This window comes from Pezoporus flaviventris, unplaced genomic scaffold, assembly GCF_033815535.1.
Source record: "Pezoporus flaviventris isolate CSIRO_AGI_PZ_B2104156 unplaced genomic scaffold, CSIRO_AGI_Pfla_v1 ptg000034l, whole genome shotgun sequence".
Classification (NCBI taxonomy): domain Eukaryota; kingdom Metazoa; phylum Chordata; class Aves; order Psittaciformes; family Psittacidae; genus Pezoporus; species Pezoporus flaviventris.
Genome location: NW_026892582.1, coordinates 1,183,455 through 1,205,925, shown reverse-complemented (window position 1 = coordinate 1,205,925; position 22,471 = coordinate 1,183,455). Strand labels below are relative to the sequence as shown.

The window sequence follows — 22,471 nt, the reverse complement described above, 5'->3', positions numbered from 1 at the left end:
TGCCAGCTTGAAGAGAGAGGTGAAACCCATCAGGTCCTCAACTGATGTTAAAATAAGCAGCACTCGGTCACTCTAAAGACACCCGAAGCCACACAAGTGGTTGTGTTCTTGATGCAAGCACCTGTAAGGCTTCCTCAGAGAGAGGAAAACCCACACTTCACACCTCCATCATCACTTTATTAACTTAACACCTGAACATCTCCCCTTTTGCCACGTTGCAAACCCAGCTCTCTTCACTCCTCTCAGCAGAGCTGCCAGGCTCTTCCATGAGCACAACCAGCAGCAGCTCCAAAGAGCAATGGGGATACTCTACCTGTCACCTTGAGCTTCCAGTAGTTGCCATAGTGCCTGCAGCTAGGATGCACGAGTGATGGATGAAATACATGGCTATATTTCAGCCACATCTTTCAGCTTCTCCTCCTTGCTGGAAAGGCCAGAGGCTGGTTAGGAAGCCATAGGCTTCCCTAGAAAATGATGTCAAATATCATGGCTCAATTCGATTTCACATTTTAATGTGTTCAATTCTGGGCTCCTCAGCACAAGACAGACAAGAAGCTGCTGTAGAGGGTCCAGAGGATGTCCCTCTCCAGGTTTCCTGGAGCCCCTTTGGGCACTGGAGCTGCTCTAAGCTCCTCACAGGAGCCTTCTCTTCTCCAGGCTGACCCAGCCCAGCTCTCTCAGCCTGGCTCCAGAGCAGAGCTGCTCCAGCCCTCGCAGCGTTTCTGTGGCCCTCAGTAAGAAGCCTCTGCACATACAGGACAATCATGGAAAGCCAAAGACCTTTCACACCACTACCTAGAACACACCAAACCCGATGTGTAAATGGAGGTTGAACGTGTTTAAAATGAGTAAGTACATAAAAAGCACCAGGGAGACTGAAACCTTTGTGGCAAAGCCTGCTGACCTGTACCACAGGTCCTGTCCTGTCATCAAGGACTGAAGCATTAGAGTGTGAGTTCCAGACAGCAGGCTTGCTCAGGTGCCACAAGGCACCCTGCAGCTGGCTGGCTTCCTGCTAGAGTTGCTGTGGGCAATCTGGCACAGGAAGCTTCCTCTGCCACCAGCCTGGGAGCGAACATGAGGGGCCTTACCCTGCTCCCACCTGGGGCCATCAGGTGACAGGACAGAAGGTTTCCAATGCATTAAAAGGTAAGACAAATTACTTTTTCCCTTTCTTTGCAGTGTAAATACCATGTGGGCAGTGCCCTCTTTCCAGCTGTCCTGTGCTGTTGGACTGAGCACCCTGCGCTCCTCCTTCCTGAGCACAGCATCATAGAATGGTTTGGCTTGGAAGGGACCTTCAAAAGTCATCTCATGTTACTCCTGGGGCTCCTGGAGCATCCTCAGCACTTTGAGGACAGTGGTGATATGAAAACATCATGATATAAAGTAGTATAGAAATATATATAATAAACCCCAGCATTACAATCAACAGTGTGTGGGTCATGCACCCAGAGCCCAGCAAGATGAGGGCCTCCAACCACCCCTTTGGCACGCTGGCAGGGCTGTGCCTGCTGTGTGTGACGGAGCAGCCCGTAACCAGCCACCAGCATCTGCATCATAGAATCCCAGACTGCTTTGTGTTGGAAGGGACCTTAAAGCTCCTCCAGCTCCAACCCCTGCCACGGGCAGGGACCCCTTCCACTAGGGCAGCTTGCTCCAAGCCCCTGTCTCCAACCTGTCCTTCAACACTGCCAGGGATGGGGCAGCCACAGCTTCTCTGGGCACCCTGTGCCAGTGATCTCTGTTAGGAAGAGAAATAACAGAGACACTAAGACAGGAGGAGGGGGAAGCTCTGAAACCAGGCTGCTCAGGGGACCAGAACCAAGCCCTAGGCTAAGTCCTGTCAAACAACTGCACAGAGCAAGGCATAAACCGAAGGTGCTGCTGACCCTGCGCCAGCCTTACACCCATTTCTGTCCCTGCTCCTGTCCCACAGCAGCAGGTAACACTCTGGCATCCTCTGGCACATGCCAGCCTGAAGCTTGCAGGGGTCTTTAGTGAGTTCAATCACAGGTAGATATGAAACCCCTTCTCCGTGCAAAGGAGTATGAAGTCTGCCAGCCACCAAAGCCTGCATGGAGGCAAAGCTCAGCTGGGGCCAGGCACCCTGGGGCCACTGCTATCATCTTGCTGTCAGGAAGAGAGAGAGGCTGTTCTTCCTCAGCTGCCACAGATCTTAATGTGACATGCTGCTTGAAAATCTTGTTAGAAATGGGAATAAAAAGCAAAATACAGCCCTGCTGAGCCTGTGATTATTATTTTACAGAGATGACAGATATAATTTAGAGCATAATACTATGGTAACCCTTTCAGATGGAAAGAAAGACAGCACCAGGGCTTTCTCCAGTGTGAGCCAGCAGGGGATGTGTTTCTAAAAGCATAATCCCCATCTCTGTCACTGCACAGACCTGTCTTCTTTAATCAAGGGGAAATTGCCTGGAGCATACCAATTGAGTTAGCTCTGCAGTGCGTGGTGGGACCCAGAGGCATGAAAAGATGCCACAGAAGTGTAAGGTAAAGTTGTGCTGGACAGCTGCAAATGGGACCTGCTCAAGAGGAAAAGTAATGGGTAACACCTTCTGATGAGCCCAAGAGGTTCTTAGGACTGATGGGTGACCTTGCCCCAGCAACATCAGTAATAGCGAGTGATACAGTGCAAGGACAAGGCACCAGGGCTGCCATTCCTGCAGATCTTGCCTAATCCTACTCCAGCCCCTTCTTGTCCACCCTCCTGGACTGTGGTTTCCAGCTTCTCCTCACCTAAACATTTCCTGTGGGTTGTGACACCAAATGTGAGCTGGTTTATTACAGCCAGTTCTTGCTGAGCTTTCTGTAATGGTTCAAAACCAGCCCTTGAGCTCAGGAGTTTAAGATGATCACAGACTCTGAAGCTCCTTGTTAGCAGGAAGAAGCATGCTGCAATCCAGACCCAGCTGGGTTTCCAGGTCAGCAGTGACCTGCATGTGTTTGTGTGCTCATCACAGAAACAATGCCCACTGCTGGCTTTCTTCTTCCCTTGGGTCTCCCCTTCTTCACCCCCAGCCCTTCTGCCAGTCCCTACCTCCCTGGAGCCTTGTGTTGCCCTTTGGGGAGCAACATTGAACCCCACGGTGGTTCAATGACATATTCCTCTGCTGCCACACAGGAGAGACCAGTTTATGTCTATGTGAGGTCCTGAACTGAAGCTCCATCCTGTGGCCCTTGGCCAGCTGATGCCAAAGAAGAGGTGGCACCACTGAGGACAATGCTGAGGCATTTCTTGGACTTCAGCATCCTGCTGAAGGTTATGTCCAGAGGCAAAACCCAAGTGAGAATGGTGAACAGAGATCATTGCTGTGCAAGAATACATGGAATTTCTCACAGTTCTACCAAGTCAACAACAACTACATGGTTCATCTGAGGAGACACCGACCCTACAGCCAAGGGAGCCTCCAAAGCAACACAGTTCAAGCAGCTGGGACAAGACACCAAAACAGAGCAGGCAGATACAAGAGCAAGATGCCCATGCCTTTGTACACCACTGGAACCCTCAACTGTGTTCCAGCGGAGAGAAACGGGAAATCCAGAGACCCCAAAAGCCCCAGGAACATTTAAGGTAAGGAAATAACTAAGAATGAATAATGAAAGATAAGGAAGGATTTCAAGAAAAGCTGAACTGTGTCTTCAATAAACACGGTGAGACCCAGGAGCCAGGCTCCAACAACGCGACCACCAAAAAGCCACCTGCGCTCCTGGCACTGCCCCTACCCTGATGGCCCAGCATCCAGCAGGACATTTCCTAATATCCCACACCCTCAGCACCTTCCAAGCAGAGCACAGCTAAAATTAAAGCTTCCCACTGAAACACTGCTTTTCTCAATCTCTGCCTTTCAAAGCACAGATGAACTAAAGCCAGGATTTAACATGACCCACATCTACCGTCAAAGGCTGCTCATGTTTAGCTGAGCACAGGTGACAGGTCTGATTCCTTCCTGACACAATGGAGTTAATAACTTTTGCAGGAGCCTGTTCTTGGATCTCCCATTGCCTGTCATTATTACAGCTCTTGTCTGATGGAGCAGACCACAAGGCACCGAACTTTCAGCACCTACTTTGTAAAACAGACATTAATCAGGACAGCAACAAATTACAACCTGGGGCTTTACAACAGGTTCTGGTGCTTCAAACCTCTCAATTTGGCTGCTCAGATCTTTCTCAATCAGCCTTAAACTCTGAACTGCTCTCTGAGCAGTAAAGGCTCGGGCTTCAAACCTGAGACTTTGGGAGAAAAAGAATCAGCTCCACTGTTGAATCGCTGCTAAAGCTGAGTTACTTCCCCTTGGTACGGAACTGGCTCCAGTGGTGATTCAGTTTCAGCAGTTAAGTCAAAGCTGGTTTGGATTTCTTTATTAACCATTTAATGGCATCCTTCATGCACATGTTGGGTACCTGACTACCAAGAAGCTAAGAGGATGTGCCAGTGTAGACCAACAAGCTGTCCTGGCTCTAAGCAGAGCAGATGAACTACTTACTGCTTTCCTATCTTCAGGGCCAGGAGCCCACAAAGTATCCACCACCTCCTTCAATGCAATCAAATGCTTTCCCTGTGGTGGAGCATGCCATTCATCTCCACATTCCCAAGGGTGGAACTAAGGCTTGCAAAGACAAGCCCAGCTCCACCACCCCCACCAACAGGCACCTCATCAAGTTAGGAGGCCAAAGCTCCTACAGGCAGAGAGCATTTCAACCCACCCCAAACCTGCACCTCTTTCTGGAACCAGTCATCACCATCCCTCCCCACTGACCATAGGAGGCTGGAAAGTCAATAAGCTTCTAACTGATACTCCTCAAAACCAATGCTCTGGAACCTGTCCAAAGTCAATCAGGAATTAGGGAATCATAGAATCACAGAATGGTTTGGTTTGGAAAGGACCTTAAGATCATCCAGTTCCAACCCCCTGCCATGGGCAGGGACACCTCACACTAAACCATGGCACCCAAGCCTCCATCCAACCTGGCCTTGAACACTGCCAGAAACGGAGCATTCACGGCTTCCCTGGGCAACCCATTCCAGTGCCTCAGCACCTCACAGGAAAGAACCTGAACTTCCCCTGTTTCAGTTTGAACCCATCACCCCTTGTCCTATCACTGCAGTCCCTAATGAAGAATGCAAGTGAATGGGCCAAGGTCACCCCCTTTACAAGGGGGACACGCACGCTATGTCACTGTGCTTGCTCACCCAGGCCAGCTGGGCCAGAGGAACACAGGTCCACAGACCTCCACAGCACTGGGACAAGCTCCAAGTGCCACGTGCCAGCAGCTGCACTTACCTGGAAGATATTGGAGAAGTCTCGCAGGTTGAAAACATAGTGGAACTTGATGGCTGTTGGCAGGAAAGTGGCAGCTACTTTCTGATGCAGTCGCAGAGCGAGGGTAAGCAGCTGCTGAGCTGACTTCTGCACAGCCCCCGGGAAGCCACCACTCGTCAGGTGCTGCATCAAAATGGTGCTGTAGATCCTGGACAAGGCCTCCTGGCCAGGGAGGGAGAGCGCAAAGACGCAGAAGTGACGCTGAGGAAGAGAAGACATGGGAAGGTCAGCACACGGACACGGACATGGGCAGCGCCATGGACAACCACCTCTCAAGCAGAACACCCTTGGAGGCTTGATGTGCTTGGACACAGCGCTAGGTGGTATCATCTGGGATCCCTTCCCCATGCAAGGTTGGACCAGGTGATTTTTTGAGGTCACTTCCAAGCCTGGGATGCTCTATGGTTCTATAGCTTGCAGTACGCCTATTTCTCTCTTCCGACTGTCCAGCAGAGGACAGTTGGCAAGGGACATCCTTCAGCTTGGGAATGATGCAGGGATTCAAAAGCACAAACCCCCCAGAGGGATCTTCAACAGCATTTCACAGCTGCTTTGCTGGAAATTCAGCCCACTGAAGAGCTCTGCAGGTCCTACTGACCTCTGATGAGAGCCAGTCACTGTCTCTGTTAGAAACAGCCCCTGGAAGGCGCCACCTCCCAGAAGACCCCTTTATTGAAGTGAAACTTGCAGACAGAGAAGATTCCCACATACAGCCAGAGGATGCTTCATTTTAACACCACAGCCTGTTAAAGAGGAGCCAGAGCCTGGGCTCAATCTGGTGAGGAGGTTTGTCCATGAGGATCAGGATCCAGGCTCCCCAACAGTCACAGTGCCATGAGCAGGATCTGTCCCTGCAGCCCCACTGAGTTACAGCTCCTCTTCCATGGGCACCTGTGTCTCAGGGTGTGCCCCGCTACTGCCTAGTGCCAAGCTGCATCCTACAGCACAGCAAACACCTGCCATGCTGCTGGGAAGGGCGCTGTCCCTCTGCTGCTGACTGCCCTCCTGGGAGCCAACAGGTCCTGCTCAGCGGCTTTGATCTGCAGGCACAGGGTACAGCCAGGCTACCTCTAACCAGGCTCTGTCTCCTGGCTGGAGAAAGGGTAAGGAACACAATAAGCCAGCTCTAATGACTCAGGTTGAGGCTCACAGCTCCCCAGAATCAAGCCCTGAGGTTTAAGATCTCTTAGCAAATCTGTACTTCAGTTACCATCAGCATTTGCACTGGTTTGGGGTTGGCTGGGGGTGGGGGAGGTCTTTGAGTTTCACCACCACCACCTCTTTTTAATGAGAATATACTGCCAGCTCCATCAGGAAATGACAGAAACCAAAAGGCATTATGCACTATGTTCCAGGGGCAAATGTTAGCTAAATGAAGGTCTGTATGAACCAGAGACTGTCCTGAAAGTAGGTGTTAAGCTGACCAGGAACTTCTCAGTTGGCTTCTTCCACTGACTGAGCAGCAGAATGTGAGGAAAAACAAAGTAGGGAAAAGGTCTGTTGCTTCACCATCAGGAATTACAGTCACTGCAGAGATCCACACCATTTCTGCTGATCAAATGACAGCAGGATATGCAGGATACCAGGTTGGACAGACCCTTGGGAGACATGGTCTAATGTGAGGCACCTCTGCCCATGGCAGGGGGTTCGAACTGGATGACCTTAAGGTCCTTTCCAACACACACCATTCTGTGATGCGCTGAGTTTCCTCCAGCCTCATGCTTAAATAACCCACCCCAAAATAAGCCCTAGGACATGCACCTGCAGCCGAGGGTTGATGGTGAAGCTCCCCGCGGTCGGGTTCATGCACGACACGTACTGCACGTTCCTGATCTCCTTCAGCGACAGCTTGGTCCTGTCGTACCTTTGGGCAGAAGGAAACAGCAGCGCAGTGACCACAACCTGTGAGCAACAGGCACTGCCTCTCCTTGGGGCAAGGAGGGGCCGACGTCCATTTGTCTTCAGGGGGTCAAGTTGTGCTTCTCCTCAAGGCAGGGCACAGGCTTGTCTGCATGTCAGCCCATGGCCTGGCTTCCCCGACACCCACTGCCTCTACTCCACTGCGTCCATACTCAGAAGTGTTTGGCCAAGCTCAGGTATGCATGTGGCTGAGACTGGAAACTGCCCTGTATTCCCTATGGGGATAGCTGCAAATATTCCCATCCTACACAGCACTGCCAGCTACGGTGTAACATGCACTGACTCCCTTCCAAAACATGTCACTGGTTTCCCTTCAGATTACCTCTGCCTAGAAAATGCTGTTGCTGCTGCCTGACTGGAAACAGTATTAGGTGCTCACTGCAGGGTTCATCCAGCTGAGGCCAAGTCCATGGCCTTCCTATGCTCCCAGCATCACAGCGCACAGAGGCCGAGCATCACGCTCCCCTTGCAGGCTGCACACTGGGACCACAGGCACGAGCCCCAGCAAGAGCAGAGCAAAGCTCCTCTCAGCCAGGCTTGTTTGCTGGGGATAGGGGAAAGCCTGAGGGTGCACAGTGCTCACCCAGAGCCTCCAGCAAGCTCCAGCCCAGCAGGATGCAATGGCAAACACAGGGTGGGAAAGGGAGCCAGGATATGCGACTTCCTCTCAAACCCCATCCCCAAGAGATGATGAACGAAAAGCTCTTGGATGACCAAGCCCAAGCAACTTCCTACCAGTGGCCGTAGTCCAGGTGCTGCCTGATCAGTGTATGGGGCTGCACAGTCCCGTAAGCATCCACCTCAGGCATGTTCAGATCATCGATGAAGTACACGAGTTTCTTGGTGCCTGGAGGGCCGTAATTCCTGCCAGCCTTTTTATCCAGAGGCTTCTCAAGCACCCCTGTGTGGAGCAGAGGAGCAAAGCTCAGCACCGTGCTGTGCTGTACCTCCTGAGCCATGCACAGGACAGGCAGGGCTCACCTCACAGCCCTCCAGCTGGCAACTGGGCTGGTTATTGCTTTGTGAGGAGGAAGAGGTGCTCTCAGCACCAGCTCAGGATGGTGGCTGTCACCAAAGTGCAGCCACAGAGCAGCTGAGAGCCCTGTGTGGAGCTGCCAGGGACCCTTGGGCAGCTTTTCAGTCTGACTCGACCCAAATCAGAGCGCTCTCAATTCCTCCTTTCAAACCAAACAGAGCAACCCAAATACAATACAGCAAACCAAACACAATACAGCTCCAAACCACATCCACTTCAGAGCAAACAAAAGCTTTTCAGGCAAGATAAAAGCCTTTTGAATCCCTTCTGGATAAGTTTTTTAAACTAAATCTTGCTTGCTGGTATTATTCTGAGCTGTACAGCAGAGCAGTGAACGTCCTTTGCTGCCTGCCCCAGTGACACAGGCAGTAGTGGCTGGGTACTGGGGAGGAACAGGGAGAGCTCTGGGCATAGAAGCCCACGAGCAAAGCTGATTTTGTGACTGTCAGTGCACTTCTTGCCTCTGGTAAACAAAAGCAGTAGGTGATTTTGGGGTAAAATCCTGCACATCTTCAGAACAAGCCAAATATTATTTATATAAATGTACCAAATACCCACAGGTTCCCTGCTCCCATCCCCAGCATCACCCAAACCTCCAGGTAACGTGACAAGGCTCAGTTCCAACAGGAGTTATCAAATGACCACCTAGTTTTAAGCAGGGTCGTGTTTGAGCAAGAGAAAGCATGGAGATAAAAGTTCCTCATTTCAAAGCTTTGGAAGGTTTCCATTCCCTTCAGCACAAGGCTGAGGTTCTGTGGTGCTCTGAATTACAAAATGTGGGGAATATTTATAAAGCTGGGCTGTTATTTGATAAAAACCACCCCCACTGCTGCACATGGGGCTTTGGGGCTTACTGATCCCCTTGAATGCAGCTCCAGCAACCTTTACTGACTCAGTAAGAGGAAAAGCAAACAGAAGAGCTCTGCTCTGCCCAGAGCCCGGGATGGGCTTTCTGCTGTGCGCTCACTTGGAGAGCATCCTCACTCCCCGGGGCTCAGTGCTCTCCTGGAGATGGAGGCAGAATTTCATTTACATTGTTTTAGGTGACAGGACAAGGGGTGATGGGTTCAAAATGAAACAGGAGATTTAGGTTGGATCTAAGGCAGAAGCTCTTCCCTGTGAGGGTGCTGAGGCGCTGGCACAGGGTGCCCAGAGAAGCTGTGGCTGCCCCATCCCTGGCAGTGCTCAAGGCCAGGTTGGACACAGGGGCTTGGAGCAAGCTGCTCTAGTGGAAGGTGTCCCTGCCCGTGGCAGGGGTGGGAGCTGGAGGAGCTTTAAGGTCCCTTCTAGCCCAATCCATTCCATGACTCTATGATTCTGTTAAGGTACTGTAGAGAGGAACATGAAGGAGCAATTCTTTGTCATTAGGGAAGACTAGCAAACGTAAATGGGACTGGGAATTCTTATTCAAATCAGCTTGTGAAAACATACACTTAAGGCATTCCTTATTATGGGCAAATTCTGTTAAGGAATGATTCTACGCTGCGTTTTGTTCAGACCACAGCACTTTTCACTGCTCCAGTGCATTGCAGACAGCTTGTCTTTCCCACTCCTCAAAACTGAGCTGATTTCTTGTCATGGAGCGCTGCTGCACAAAGGCAGGAATTGTGCTCAGGAAGGGAATGATGGATCTTCCCTCGGTGGAGCCTCTCTCCCCCTTCCGTAAACCCACGATATTTGAAGTTTCTGGTAGCAAGTTAAATTAAGTGTTTCAAATAAGCATTTAATCTCAATTTAATGAGGCCTTCATTAACATAGAAAATCAGCCCTTTTTGAGGTTAAACAAGTATGCAGGAGATTCATCACACTGAAATGCAATTACTGGGGATCAAGTGACATGTTTGGGAAAGTTGCATTTTAATTCAGAGCTGTATCTCACAGTATTAATAAAGGGCCTCTGAGAACCTGACACACTCAAATCAGCACTGAAAGAGTCACTGCAAATGGGACTCTCAAAGGGAGTGTGGCTCCTCTTGCCTGCTGGGTCCTGGTCGAGAGGGGAAAAAACCCAACATCAAAACCACCCAACACCTACGGCAGTTTTCTCAAGTTAGATCTGGAGTAGAAGGTGCTGAATGACAGAAGCCAGGGATGGAGAAGCATATGGTGGAGAAGCAAAGGTCCAAGAGGGCATGAAGAGGGAGAGCAGTCGGCTGGAGGTCTTCTAGGGCAATGGGCTGGGACTGCACCAAATGCCACACAAAGGGCAGTTCAGTCACAGAACACCGAAGAAAAGCCCCCAGCTGGCCCCAGGCTTGGGCAGAGTGTGGTTAAAACCCCTCTGCAGATGGCAATGCTGTCACCATGGGAGCCACAAGGATGATCTGACCCACATACCTGTGCTTACAGTGAAGGGCGCACGCTCTGCACCTTACAAATCCCTGCACCAACCGCCACCTGGTCTAGGAAATTAGGAGCTTTTCAAAGGAAAAAAAGAAAGAAATGCAAACCTGCTTGGTATCCGTATTTTGCACATTTAAAGAGGTGCTGCTGGGGAGAAAAACCAACTGACAAGCCACACAGAAAGGGACAAATTAACTCTAAAAAATGAGCAGCGGGGCGCCAGGCCAAGCAGTATAAATCATGCTTCCCGATGCAAATCTCACAGCCACATCTTCATCCCCACACAAGATGACTTGCTCCCCTCTGCAGAGGAAGAAAGTCGCTGTCTCAGCCCATCGCTCACAGCCAGAGTAAACAGGGACGTGCTGCCAGGGCTGCTGGCATCAATCTCAACACCTGCACACACTCATCCACCCTGATGGAGATAAATGAGGGCACGTTCCACCACCCAGGCAGCTGGGTGGACAGACAGACAGTTCAGAGACTCCACACAGGGAGGGAAAGAGAAGGGGCGCCTGGGAGGGGGAAAGGCAGGTTATAACCATCACACCACTCAATCAGGGCTGCAGGACCGGCCCAAAGGTGAGATTTTACCCAAGTTTTCTGCATTCCCAAATAATCTGCATTCACACTGTGGGCAGATTGTGGGCACAGGCACCATCCCGTTGGCTGACAGAGAGGGGCAGCAGAGCCTGGGAGGGTGCACACCAGCAAGACCAGAAACCCTTCAAACCTGCCCAGAAAGCAGCCCCACAGCATGGCCCCAGGTTACACATCATGGGATGAGCCTGGGCTGCCATCTCTCTAAAAGTGGGTCAGCCCCAGAGGGCAATGTTAAGCTCAAACAGGACATCCAGCTCCAACCCCTGCCATGGGCAGGGACACCTTCCATTAGAGCAGCTTGCTCTGAGCCCCTGTGTCCAACCTGGCCTTGAACACTGCCAAGTATGGGGCAGCCACAGCTTCTCTGTGGTCCTCTATGGGGCTGGGGAAGTAGAAGAACTTCAGGACACTTGGGTCAAACCAAGCTACATAAAGGCAGCACCTTGGTTCACAATGACCCATTCAACTTAAAACAAAGGAGGTTTATTCCTGGTTAATAAACACATGTAACAAATTATTTTCTCTCTCTTTAGTTCAACTCAAAGTGAAAAAAAAACATTCCAAAATGAACCACCTTTCAATAATTCCCTCCTTTCTTTTCAGCTCTGAAGAGAACACATAACAGAAGTGACCTTACCTTGATCTTAAACTTCATCTTTCACTGATGTGTCAAATCCTCATCAGCGATGTTCTTACGGACTTCCCCAGGGGCAGCAATTCCCTGGGGCTCTGAGCCCCACAGGGGCAGCAACTCCTGTGCCCTTGGGGATGGGGGACTTACTCCACAGGACCATGATGGGCTGTGGCAGGAAACCAGACAGCGCCAGGAACTGGCAGGCCTGGCTTATAGGCTGCACATATCCATTAGCACCATCCTCACTGGTAATTGGGATGCAATTCCTGTTACTTCACCATGAGGACAGTTTAGATCTCAGTCAATAGACCCATCCTATTCAGCATGGGCTTAAATTCAAGCATCTTAAAGACACATCTCAAGTCAAGTACTGTGTACTATACAAAACAGCAGCAGATTTAAGCACATGCTTTGGCACAGCCCTGAGCTGGAGTCATGGTGGTCAGCCCTCAAATCCTCACGATGGAAAACATCACCTTCCACAAAACCAGGGGTCTGCTGACCTGAGGGTTTCACAGTGGGTTTTAAGAGTCTGTGGGTGTCAATGCAGTGCCCATAGACAACAGAGGCAGCTCTCCCACAGGCCTTCTCCTGTTGGGAAGGACACCCCAGGAATTCTACCTGTCTGAGTCACAGACGGAAGTCCTGTGACTCAGCCACCTCCTTACCTTGCAGCATGGCAGAGGTGGTGTAGTAGTTAAACGGGACCTTCTTCACCACATAGGCATCCGTGTCCAGTGAGGACAGCTTGTCCCCCACCAGCACAGACTTGCCTGTGCCGGCATTGCCCACCAGCATCACCGGGCGCCGGCGCTCCAGGAGCCGGTCCATGAAGTACCGCACACGGACTGTCTCAGTGGTGGGCACCAGGCAAGCCTGAGAGGGGCAGAATGAGCAGATGAGCACCCCCATCCACAAGCCCACAGCCACCTTCTGGGGAGAAGCCCAATTAGGGGAGCCAGGAATGAGGGAGGCAGCCCCAGTTTCCAGACTGCAGCAGGAAGAGAGCTGTTAAAGTCAAATGGTACAGAGGGAACCTCGGGAGCTCGCTGCCGGAGCAGCACCTGCATCTCCCCGCAAACACACGTTTTCCTAAAATGGGAACAATTTCTAGCAGCCAGCTCCTCACTGTGGCACTTATAAAACAAAAGTAAAGCAGAGCTGGCAAACACAATTCGCTACCTGCAGGACGGCTCATTTTGTGTCCAGATCACAAAACCAGATCTATTTTCAGCCACGCAGAACGATGACATGGTGTCTCAGGGGCTTTGTCACTACATTGTCACACATCCTGCTTCTCTCTGAAGGACAAATTCCCCCCATCCTGCACCCTGGGCACACCAGCTCCAGGGTCACTGGGTGGCTTTGCGCCTGCCCCTCACGCACATCACTCATATTTGGAAGATGGATGGAGGATGTATCTTCACATGTAGAAAAAGCTGGGTAATTTGGTTGTACCTCATAAAGAAGCCATCCTTATTACGAAGTGCTTGAATGGGACTTCACTGAAATGCCCACATACTAAAACCCATGTACTCCTCCCAGACCAAATGCAGGTGAGGTTCACATACCTGTAATGGCATTTCTGGATCAAATTCAAACGGGGGAATAAGTTTAGACCAAGGCTCAAACTTCTTCGTTTCTGGCTCGATGTAAAAGTCAAAGACTGTGCCCTGAGAAGGAAACTTGATGGTCTTGAATTCTGCCACCCACCACTTGCTGAACTCCACTCTGTGGTCCACAAGCTGCAAGACAGTAAGTGGAGAAAATATGCTAATCTGGAGAAATTCACTAGTGCTGGAGAACGTTACCTATCCCAGGCCACCAGAGCAGGATTAGTCCTTAAACACATTCCATTCATAACGATTTTATCCCCTATTATTAAGCCTAATTTTTCATCTTCTTCATTCCTTCTCATCACTCCTATTTATTCCCCTAAATAATTCATCCTCAGTGTTGATCACTCTTGGTATGTCTGAGATTAGATAGATGGATCAATCTGAAAAAGAGAAATACGTGCCCGTGACTAAACAGACCCCTTGATTGATTCTGCTGCTTCTGACAGACAAGGACTCAACATCCATCTACATCTGTGGTCATGGGTAGCCAAAGCACGCATACTAAAGCCTTTCCTCATAAATCACACCCCTCTATTAATATTTAGGTTTTGTCTTCTGGCCTCTTTTCAGGCCACAATGTTTAGAAAAAGCTAGATTGGAGACACCAGTGTACCAAAGCACCAGAGAGAGAGCCTGCCCCTTTGTTTCTGTGCTGCTGCATCAGCGCTTCCTTGTCTGTCCCCATTTTATCTTCCCATCCATGGAGAATTTGGAGCACCTGATTATTTTTCAGGAGCTGGGGGGTCAGTTTTGCTCTCGATGCTGGGCCAGGACTTGCAAAATGTGCTTAGTCCCCTGCCCCAGGTCTCCTGTATGACACTGGGCCTGTCACTCAGCCTGAGCACCTTCCCATGCAGACAGTGGGGACTACAGACTCCTGCCTGGGGAGAAAGGGGTGGGAGAAAGAGGGGGAAAGTGCTGTTAGAAAGATGGCTGTGAAATACATAATGTGCTGTTCTAACAGTCCGTGGGGCATCTGCAGGTCTCACCTCCCCATAGCCATTCAATGTGCTTTGCCAAGCCACCAACACTTTGCCCATAGACTGCTCAGCCTCCAACAGGAAACGTGGATCAGAAGCTGAACTGAACCAAGTGGCCTCTATAGAGCCTCCTGAGTCACAAGCCACCAGGAGAGCAGAGGATTTGAGAAAGCACATTATTGGTACCCATGCTTTTGCAGTCCCGTGCTGTTCAGAGAAGCAGAATAACTGTTATCCTCCCTTCTGTTGCTCTGCCTCCTCGGTGCCAGCAGCAGAGCAGCCCGCAGTGGGGAGGGACGTGCAGCACTGCTAAAAGCTTTCTCACAAGGGTGCCTTTACCCCTACAGAGGCAAACTGCCTCCAGCTGCATTGTGAGGGGCTGCCCCCCCCCCAGCCAAGTAGTTCAGTGGAGCTGCTCCAGCCCCAGCTCTATTGCCAGAGCAGTGCTGAACTCAAGCTGCTTCTTTAATACAAAGCCCATATGGATTTCTGCTAATTTCAGAGGCTGGAAACGGCAAATCTATCATCTGGTTTTATCCAGGGGCCCCCACTCCCCACCAACAAGCACAGAGTAGCAGGAAGCCTTCCAGACTGTTTCTCCTGACATTTCGGCAGCAAAAGGTCAGCACGAAGGGCACCTTCAATGGAGAGCAATAAACAGATTTTATATTGGATCATTTTTCATCAGGCTTCCCCTCGCTCCGGCTGCCGCATCCTCACGCTCACACTCCTGACATTTACAGAGCATCACAAGCAGCAACGCAGAGTCCAGCCTCCAAGACAAAGCTCCCAGAGAGATGCTGTGCCCCTGCAGCACAATCCCAGGCACATGTGTCCGTGCCATTCCTCCCCAGGGAGCCAGGCAGAGCCTGAGGTGCCAGGGATTTAGTGGTGGCCTTGGCAGTGCTGGGGAATGGTTGGATTTGATGATCTTAAAGGTCTTTTCCAACGTGGCTCTTCCTGTGACTCTGTGACTGACTCTGCGGTGGCTCAGGGAGCAGTGTTCAGTTGCTACACGAGCGTGCTCCAGCCAACTTGCTGAAGGAGCTGTGAGCTCCTACAATGAGACAGCAGCTTGTACTGCTGAAGCAAGCACAAGCAGTGCTCCCCAGGCTTCACTGTGTTGCCTTTATGTCACCCTGTGGTGATGCCACTAAGGCTGAGCATTTCCCAGCTGGCACAGAGGAAATGCAGGGTTAAGTCTTCCACAGGGACCAAGAAAACTGGTCTTACACTGGTCATTTAACAGCCATGAGGCAGGATGGCTGAGCTTGACCTTTGTTGTTGTCACTTCCCAAAACATCTGCTCCTTACCCTGAAGCACAGGTGGAGTCCAGCACATGCTACTGGTGCACTGAGGCACAAGGGGAAACACAGACCCCAGTGAGCACTTGAGCAGCCCCTGAGAAGGGCAGTGCCTCCACCTGAGCTGGGAAAGGATCGCTGGTGTCAGGTCCATGGAGAGCCCCACACACTTCCAGACAACACAGAGCTTGACACATCAGTGTCCTGTCACACAGCAGACCCACATGTCAGGATTACATGCATTAAACCTGGGGACAAAGTATCCTCTGACCAGGAGATGCAACCACCCAACAGGTTCCCAGCAGGGACTGGGCAGAACATGTGAGCAGCTCCAGAAGATGCTAAGTGTATTTCAAAACCTGCAGACTTTGCAGCTACTCACACTGCCTTGTGCTACTTCCTGAAAACCTGGTACTCAAAACCTGGGTCTTCACATGCTTCATGTGCTCTTAGACAGCTCTGACCCTGCTTTTCCCAGGCAAGTCTGGAGAATACCCTTCCCAAGGTCGCTGCTGTTCACATGCTACAGCTCCCACCAAGCGGCTGTGTTTCAGCCTGGCTGGAGATGTCTCTGCTCCTCCCTCCCATGTTTTAAGGACAAGGACCTGAAAGGGGGCTGAAAATGCTCAGTACCAACTGCTGACCTTGAGAAAACTGTCTTCTAACAACATTGCAATGCAAGAGATCACCACCACCATCCCCATCCCCAACCCCCTTGTTTAATGCAAGCTGGTGGATTCAGAGCCTAACAGCAGCAGCAAATCCACAGGACAGACAACCTGGGAAGCAGCATGGAGAGTACTGCCCTGTCTGACTCTGCATCTCAGACACGAGTGTAGTTTGAACATCAGGGACGCCACTAGTGAACCACAGCCTGATTAATCCTCCTGGCCCAAGATCTTGCTCTCTAGATTGCGCCCTGCAGCGCTACAGTCCTGGGTGTGGGCATCCATCCACCAAGAGCTTGACTGAGCCCAGGAGCTCACGTCACAGACTCCAAACAGCAGGCTGCCAGAGGGAACTCAAGCTGAGCACCTACAGCCACCAACCTCAACCTATGACAAAGCACTGACTGGTTTTGTGGTTCAACATCTACCTGCACAGTCAGAGGGACAGAAGGCTGCTCCATTGACAGATCCATCTGATAAGTCAGTTTTACTTTGATCCCATTATGCACATCCACAGGCCTCTATAAATTAACTGGGGCCACACAGATGATAACGGGGGTGGAGCACCTCCATACGAAGACAGGCTGAGAACACTGGGGCTGTTCAGCCTGGAGAAGAGAAGCTGCGTGGAGACCTCAGAGCAGCTTCCAGTGTCTGAAGGGGGCTACAAGGATGCTGGAGAGGGACTCTTCATCAGGGACTGTAGTGATAGGACACGGGGTGATGGGTTCAAACTGAAACAGGAAGAAGGAAGCAGTTCTTCCCTGTGAGGGTGCTGAGGCGCTGGCACAGTGCCCAGAGAAGCTGTGGCTGCCCCATCCCTGGCAGTGCTCAAGGCCAGGTTGGACACAGGGGCTTGGAGCAACCTGCTCTGGTGGAAGGTGTCCCTGCCGATGGTGGGGTGTTGGAACTGGATGATCTTAAGGACCTTTCCAGCCCAAACCAGCCTGGAATTCTATGATAATCAAACATCTCTCTGCCTTTATCACTTGACTCCTCAGCCCTTCTCCCCTGAGGTCTTTTACAAAAAGGAGCTGTTGCATTCAGGTTTCTAACCTATGGTCACCTACACGAGACCCCCAGGCAAACAGCACTATGTAAAAGGCTTGCATAAAATGCTGAAGTGGCATTTTCATTCTTACCTGGTCTTGAAACATTGATCCACCAAAAGCCCAGACAGCAGCAAAGACAAAGTAAAGTTCATAGAGCTCCTTGGGACAGTCGGGAGGTGTGTTCTCCTCTGTCAGGAGGCATTCCAGGAGGTAGCACAACATCTGAACCATACTCTGCCCAGGAATGGGAATAATCTTCTTAAACCTAAGGGATGGCAATGTCAGCATCACAGCTATTCAGAACCCAGGCAGGCAAGGCTGGAAATGGTTTTTCAAGGCACTTCACTTGTCAGCAGTGCGTGTCTTGCTCCCTGGTACAGCAGCAGAGAGAACAGCCCTCCCCTCCCGCAGACCCGCTGGCCCCGGCACGTACACAAGTAATAACAGTGATCAGAAGTTTGAACCATTTTAAAACTTTGATCCTCTTGAAAGAAGTAAAATGGAAGCTAAAGGCTGTGATTTCCTGCGCGGACGAGCACTTCAAACGCGGTCAAATAGAGGAGTCATCAAATAAAACCTTTCATCTTGCCATTTTACATTCATTTAGGCTCACTTACAGAATTCCAAACTAATACTGCAGCAGCGCTCAAGTCCTCCATAAAGTAATGACAGCTATTGGAGAGGTGGCTTCTACAATTTCTGAATTAAGCAAGCTACCAAAACACCCTGCTCGGGGCTGCCTGCAGCTAATCCTGCGCCTGTCACGGGCTGACACAGCGCTTAGCAAATGGAGTGGGAGATGTCTCATGGACTCTGCTGCCAACAGCTATAACCAGCTTGGTCACTCAGAGAGCAGCTCCTACTTCAAAAGCCCACTGCTATCACTAATGCAGCTGCTTCTGACACATTCCCACTGTGGCTGAAAACTCCCATGTTCAACAGCACCTCACATATGGAGACAGGCTGAGAAAGCTGGGGCTGTTCAGCCTGGGGAAGAGAAGCTGCATGGAGACCTCGGAGCAGCTTCCAGTGTCTGAAGTGGGCTACAAGGATGATGGAGAGGGACCTTCATCAGGGAGTGGAGCAATGGGACAAGGGGGAATGGGTTAAAACTTAAACAGGGGAAGTTTAGGTTAGATATAAGGAAGAAATTCTTTATTGTGAAGGTGGTGAGGCACTGGAATGGGTTGCCCAAAGAAGTTGTGAATGCTCCAACCTCTGTGAAAATCCTGGCAGTGTTGAAGGCCAGGTCGGATGGAGGTGGGTGACATGGTTTAGTGTGAGGTGTCCCTGCATGTGGCAAGGGGGTTGGAACTGGATGATCTTAAGGTCCTTTCCAACCCTAACTATTCTATGATTCTATGGGGGTTTTTAAATTAAGGTATAACTATGAGAAGCAAGCAGAGGATAGCAGAAGATCCCTTACTTCAGTTTGTTGGGACTCTACTTTGGCCAGTCCTCCCCATAGTATAGGAGAGTTGTCTCACACAATGACAAGCAAGAACAACTTCCCTGTGGGCACAACTATGAAGCCAAATCAAGGTAAGGAGGCCCAGGGCCTGTTGTTTCTCTGCACTTAAACCAGTGATGCTCAGGGCTCTCAGGGGCAAGGAGGAAACCAGCCACCCGTGCCATGTGCAGCACAGCACAGCTGTGTCCCCTTGCCCTTGCCAGCAGAGCTAGTCCTCAATGGTACCTTGTCCTGAGGGTGTCCAGGCAAGTTGGCAGGTACTTATCAAACAGAATGGTCAGGTTGGCTCTCTCAGACTGGATCTCCCTCCTGTCAATCCAGCTGCTCACTGGGGGACTCCAGCCCAGGTCTGATGGGTTGATGTACAGGATGCCTTTAGGCCCAGGGTAAGAGAGAACATACAGTAAGGACAGAGAAGCAACTCTTCCTTTTCTCCAGCAGAATTTCTCAGCTACTTTCACACTAATAAAAGCCCATCAAAAACACCTTGGTGTCCCAATACCTATCCCCCACACACACATTGGAAACATTAACAGTGAAGAGACCTAACTCAGGAAACCAGGACACCTTTCTTGACCCTGCCCCAAATACAGAACACAGTCTTGCCTTAGTGATGTTACTGCTCTGGGCCTCATATGTACAATTAGGGGACATCTTCATTCCCTTTCCTATACTTCATGTACTCCAGAATATCAGGAGCTTTTTCGGATACTGTCCCTCTCCTCATCCAGTCTATAAAGGGCTTTGCACAACAGGACCACTTCTGCGGCAACGCTGAAGCCATGGTCACCCATCAACAGTCAGAGCACTCTGGACAGATCTCCAAGATGACAGCTTCCCAGGGATCTGGGGTCAGGATCCTCAGCCTGTCTATGTGCTTCAAGAACCCACCCTGGGAACTTTCAAGAGGGACCAAGCTGGCCAACGAAAGACTGGTTAAAGGCACTGGGTCCTACTTAGTCCATGCAAAACCCCAGTGTGAAGCTCAGGCCAGGACTCACCAGCTCTGGACACAGTGGCTGGAGTGGCTGTGCGCAGGTGGCTGATCTCAAAGACCAGCCTCATTGTTGGGTTCAGAGGGATTCTCTCATTGCTTGCCAGGGTCAGCACCTGCACGTGGCAGACAGACAGACAGTCAGACTAACTCCTCCCCCAGGAACAGGAATGAAAAGCATTCAGCATTTTATATTCAAAAGCTTGGCTGCTCAGCAGGTGGTTTCTAACAGACAGAACAATCCTTCTCTTCCATGACCCACAACACTCCCTCAGGGTGGGGAAGAAAGGTGTTGGATTATGACCCTGCTCTATTTTTAAAGGGCCTAAAGTTACAAGCAGGACATTTGTGGTTACTCATGAGCCTAACGCCCCAGGAAAGGGGAATTCCAGTGACAACATGCTTTGAGCTATTTCCTTCGTGTACCATTTTCTTTATGCACTATTGGTTGTTCTATCTGAAGAAACACAATCACATTATTTTAGGGGGTGTTATCACAGCATCTGCATCTCTCCCAGGCTGAATCACAACACACAATCAAGGAATATCCCCTCTTTGACTTATCTTCATTACCTTATTATCATCCATCACAGTATTAAGAGACTCAATCCACATCGGATCAATATCTCCATCTAGTACCATCCACTTGGGACCATCATGTGTGATGTTGGCCAGCTCTCGCATGATGGATGAAAACAGTCCTGGGAGTGGGACAGGAATATGCTGATGAACATTGAAGTTGCGACCTCTCCAACAGTGTTCTCTAGCAGATTACTAAAAATTATCCTAATTAATGTTTTCCTCTTAAGCATTCAAAGCTCTTTACATCTGTACCTATCTATTACTATCTCACAGTCTGGGTCTGGTCGGCATTATCAGTTACGATCACTGAAAACTACCACAGACCTATGTAACAGCTTCATTCTCACCGAGAATCATCAGGGATGATGAAAGTGAAGAACAGGTACTCAGAGGCAAAAGGAGGCATGAATTACACACTGCAGAGAAAACCACCTGAATATGCCTTGGAAATTTCTACGTGGTTTTCTGTGGCTGCAAGGATATCAGGGAAATCAAGATGCATTAAACGCTGGACCATGGCTTTAGAGAGATTGAGGGGAGAACAAGCACAAGATGACACTGAATGACAGAACAAACTGTCAGTAAAATCAAGGAGACAGAGAGGATACAGTGTCTCAAGGGGAGTAAATAATGAATGTTAAGAAGAGCAGGAAGGCTGGGAATAGAGCAGCAGCACTGCAGAGCAAATGCAAACTCCACGAAACTATCGCTCTCCTCTCCCTGTGAATACCTGGGGAGATGCTGCTCCTCATGACAAAACAACAGGCAAATGTTACAAAAAAAAAGCCTCTTTTGGTGAATTGTGACAAACACACCTTTTTTTTCTCTTCAGGACAAGCTATTTCTTTGGGAGCCAGGTCAGGAACAGCTACTGGAATTCTATGACTTAAGACCAAGCACAACAAATGCAGAACAGCTTATCTGAAACAGGTATCCCATTCAGAGAGGGGCCAAAAAAACCCCATCACATTTCACTGGCTCTGCCTTGATTCAGCTCCTGACACATAGGATACATGCCTTGGAAGCTGCTCCAGCATCATTAGTATCAGAAATAGCTGCTGGCTCAGAGCATCAATGGCTGCCTCAGAGCATCAATGGCTGCCTCATATACACCACAGCAGCAACAGAAAACTGTGTGCATCCACACCACAGGGAGGTCTTGGGATTTAAAAGAAGGGCTGAGTTCTACAAAGAACACTTTCAGGATTCCCTTGTGGGACCTTTTACCACCTAACATGTATAACCCTTTCAACTGCTGATAACGAAAGGAGTGACAGGACGAAAGAGGAGGAAAAGAAGGGGCTGATCCAGGAGGGGACACATCACCTCCCGTTAGGCTGGGGTGATGATTGCCTTGCTGATTTTTGACAAGAAACAACCTATTCAGGAATGGTTCATGCAGAAAATATCTGCCTCGAGACCTCAGCCTGGAGCTCCATAAGCTCCCTTGAATGTTTTGGCTAGAAACCACTGGACAACTTGTAGGATATCCCTCCTGCTGCTCAGTCCCACCAGCAGCCCTGACCTGCAGCCACTGCGCAGAGCTCAGGCTCTATCCCCCACCTCCCTCTTGTCACTTTGATTTAGGGTCCCTAATTACAATTAAAAAGACATTAACCCTGGCACTGGAGCAAAGCAGGAGGTCAGGAGAGGTCTCCAGCAGGGGCCAGGGTTGGTGGGTGGCAGCTCATCTCCTGGCAGGCTTCTGGCCAAGAATGATTTATGGCAACATCTTCCCTTACCTCCCACACCTCCAAAGCAGCCGCACGCGGAAATCAAAGCTGCCTTTACCCATTAGTCACAAGTGAGCCTTTCCACTCCAGATTTTGTAACCTTTCAGCAGGTTTTTAATGCCCATCTGATTTTCCTCAGGAGCAATCAGGATCAACTGACTGGCAAATGCTGGTGTGCTA

At 50.2% G+C, this 22,471-nt stretch overlaps 1 protein-coding gene across 1 annotated transcript in view; it reads right to left on the bottom strand.

The window, feature by feature from the left end:
• The window catches only part of DNAH9 (dynein axonemal heavy chain 9), a 127,751-nt gene that overhangs the window by 100,421 nt on the left and 4,859 nt on the right, over window positions 1-22,471 (bottom strand). Inside the window, exons 5-13 of the mRNA XM_061461934.1 lie at window positions 20,550-20,677; window positions 19,984-20,092; window positions 19,208-19,355; window positions 17,602-17,776; window positions 13,459-13,632; window positions 12,556-12,763; window positions 8,007-8,172; window positions 7,113-7,215; window positions 5,313-5,552 (exon numbers count right to left, since the gene is read on the bottom strand). Coding sequence (XP_061317918.1) covers window positions 5,313-5,552; window positions 7,113-7,215; window positions 8,007-8,172; window positions 12,556-12,763; window positions 13,459-13,632; window positions 17,602-17,776; window positions 19,208-19,355; window positions 19,984-20,092; window positions 20,550-20,677 — 1,451 coding nt within the window. The remainder of the gene's footprint in view (window positions 1-5,312; window positions 5,553-7,112; window positions 7,216-8,006; window positions 8,173-12,555; window positions 12,764-13,458; window positions 13,633-17,601; window positions 17,777-19,207; window positions 19,356-19,983; window positions 20,093-20,549; window positions 20,678-22,471) is intronic.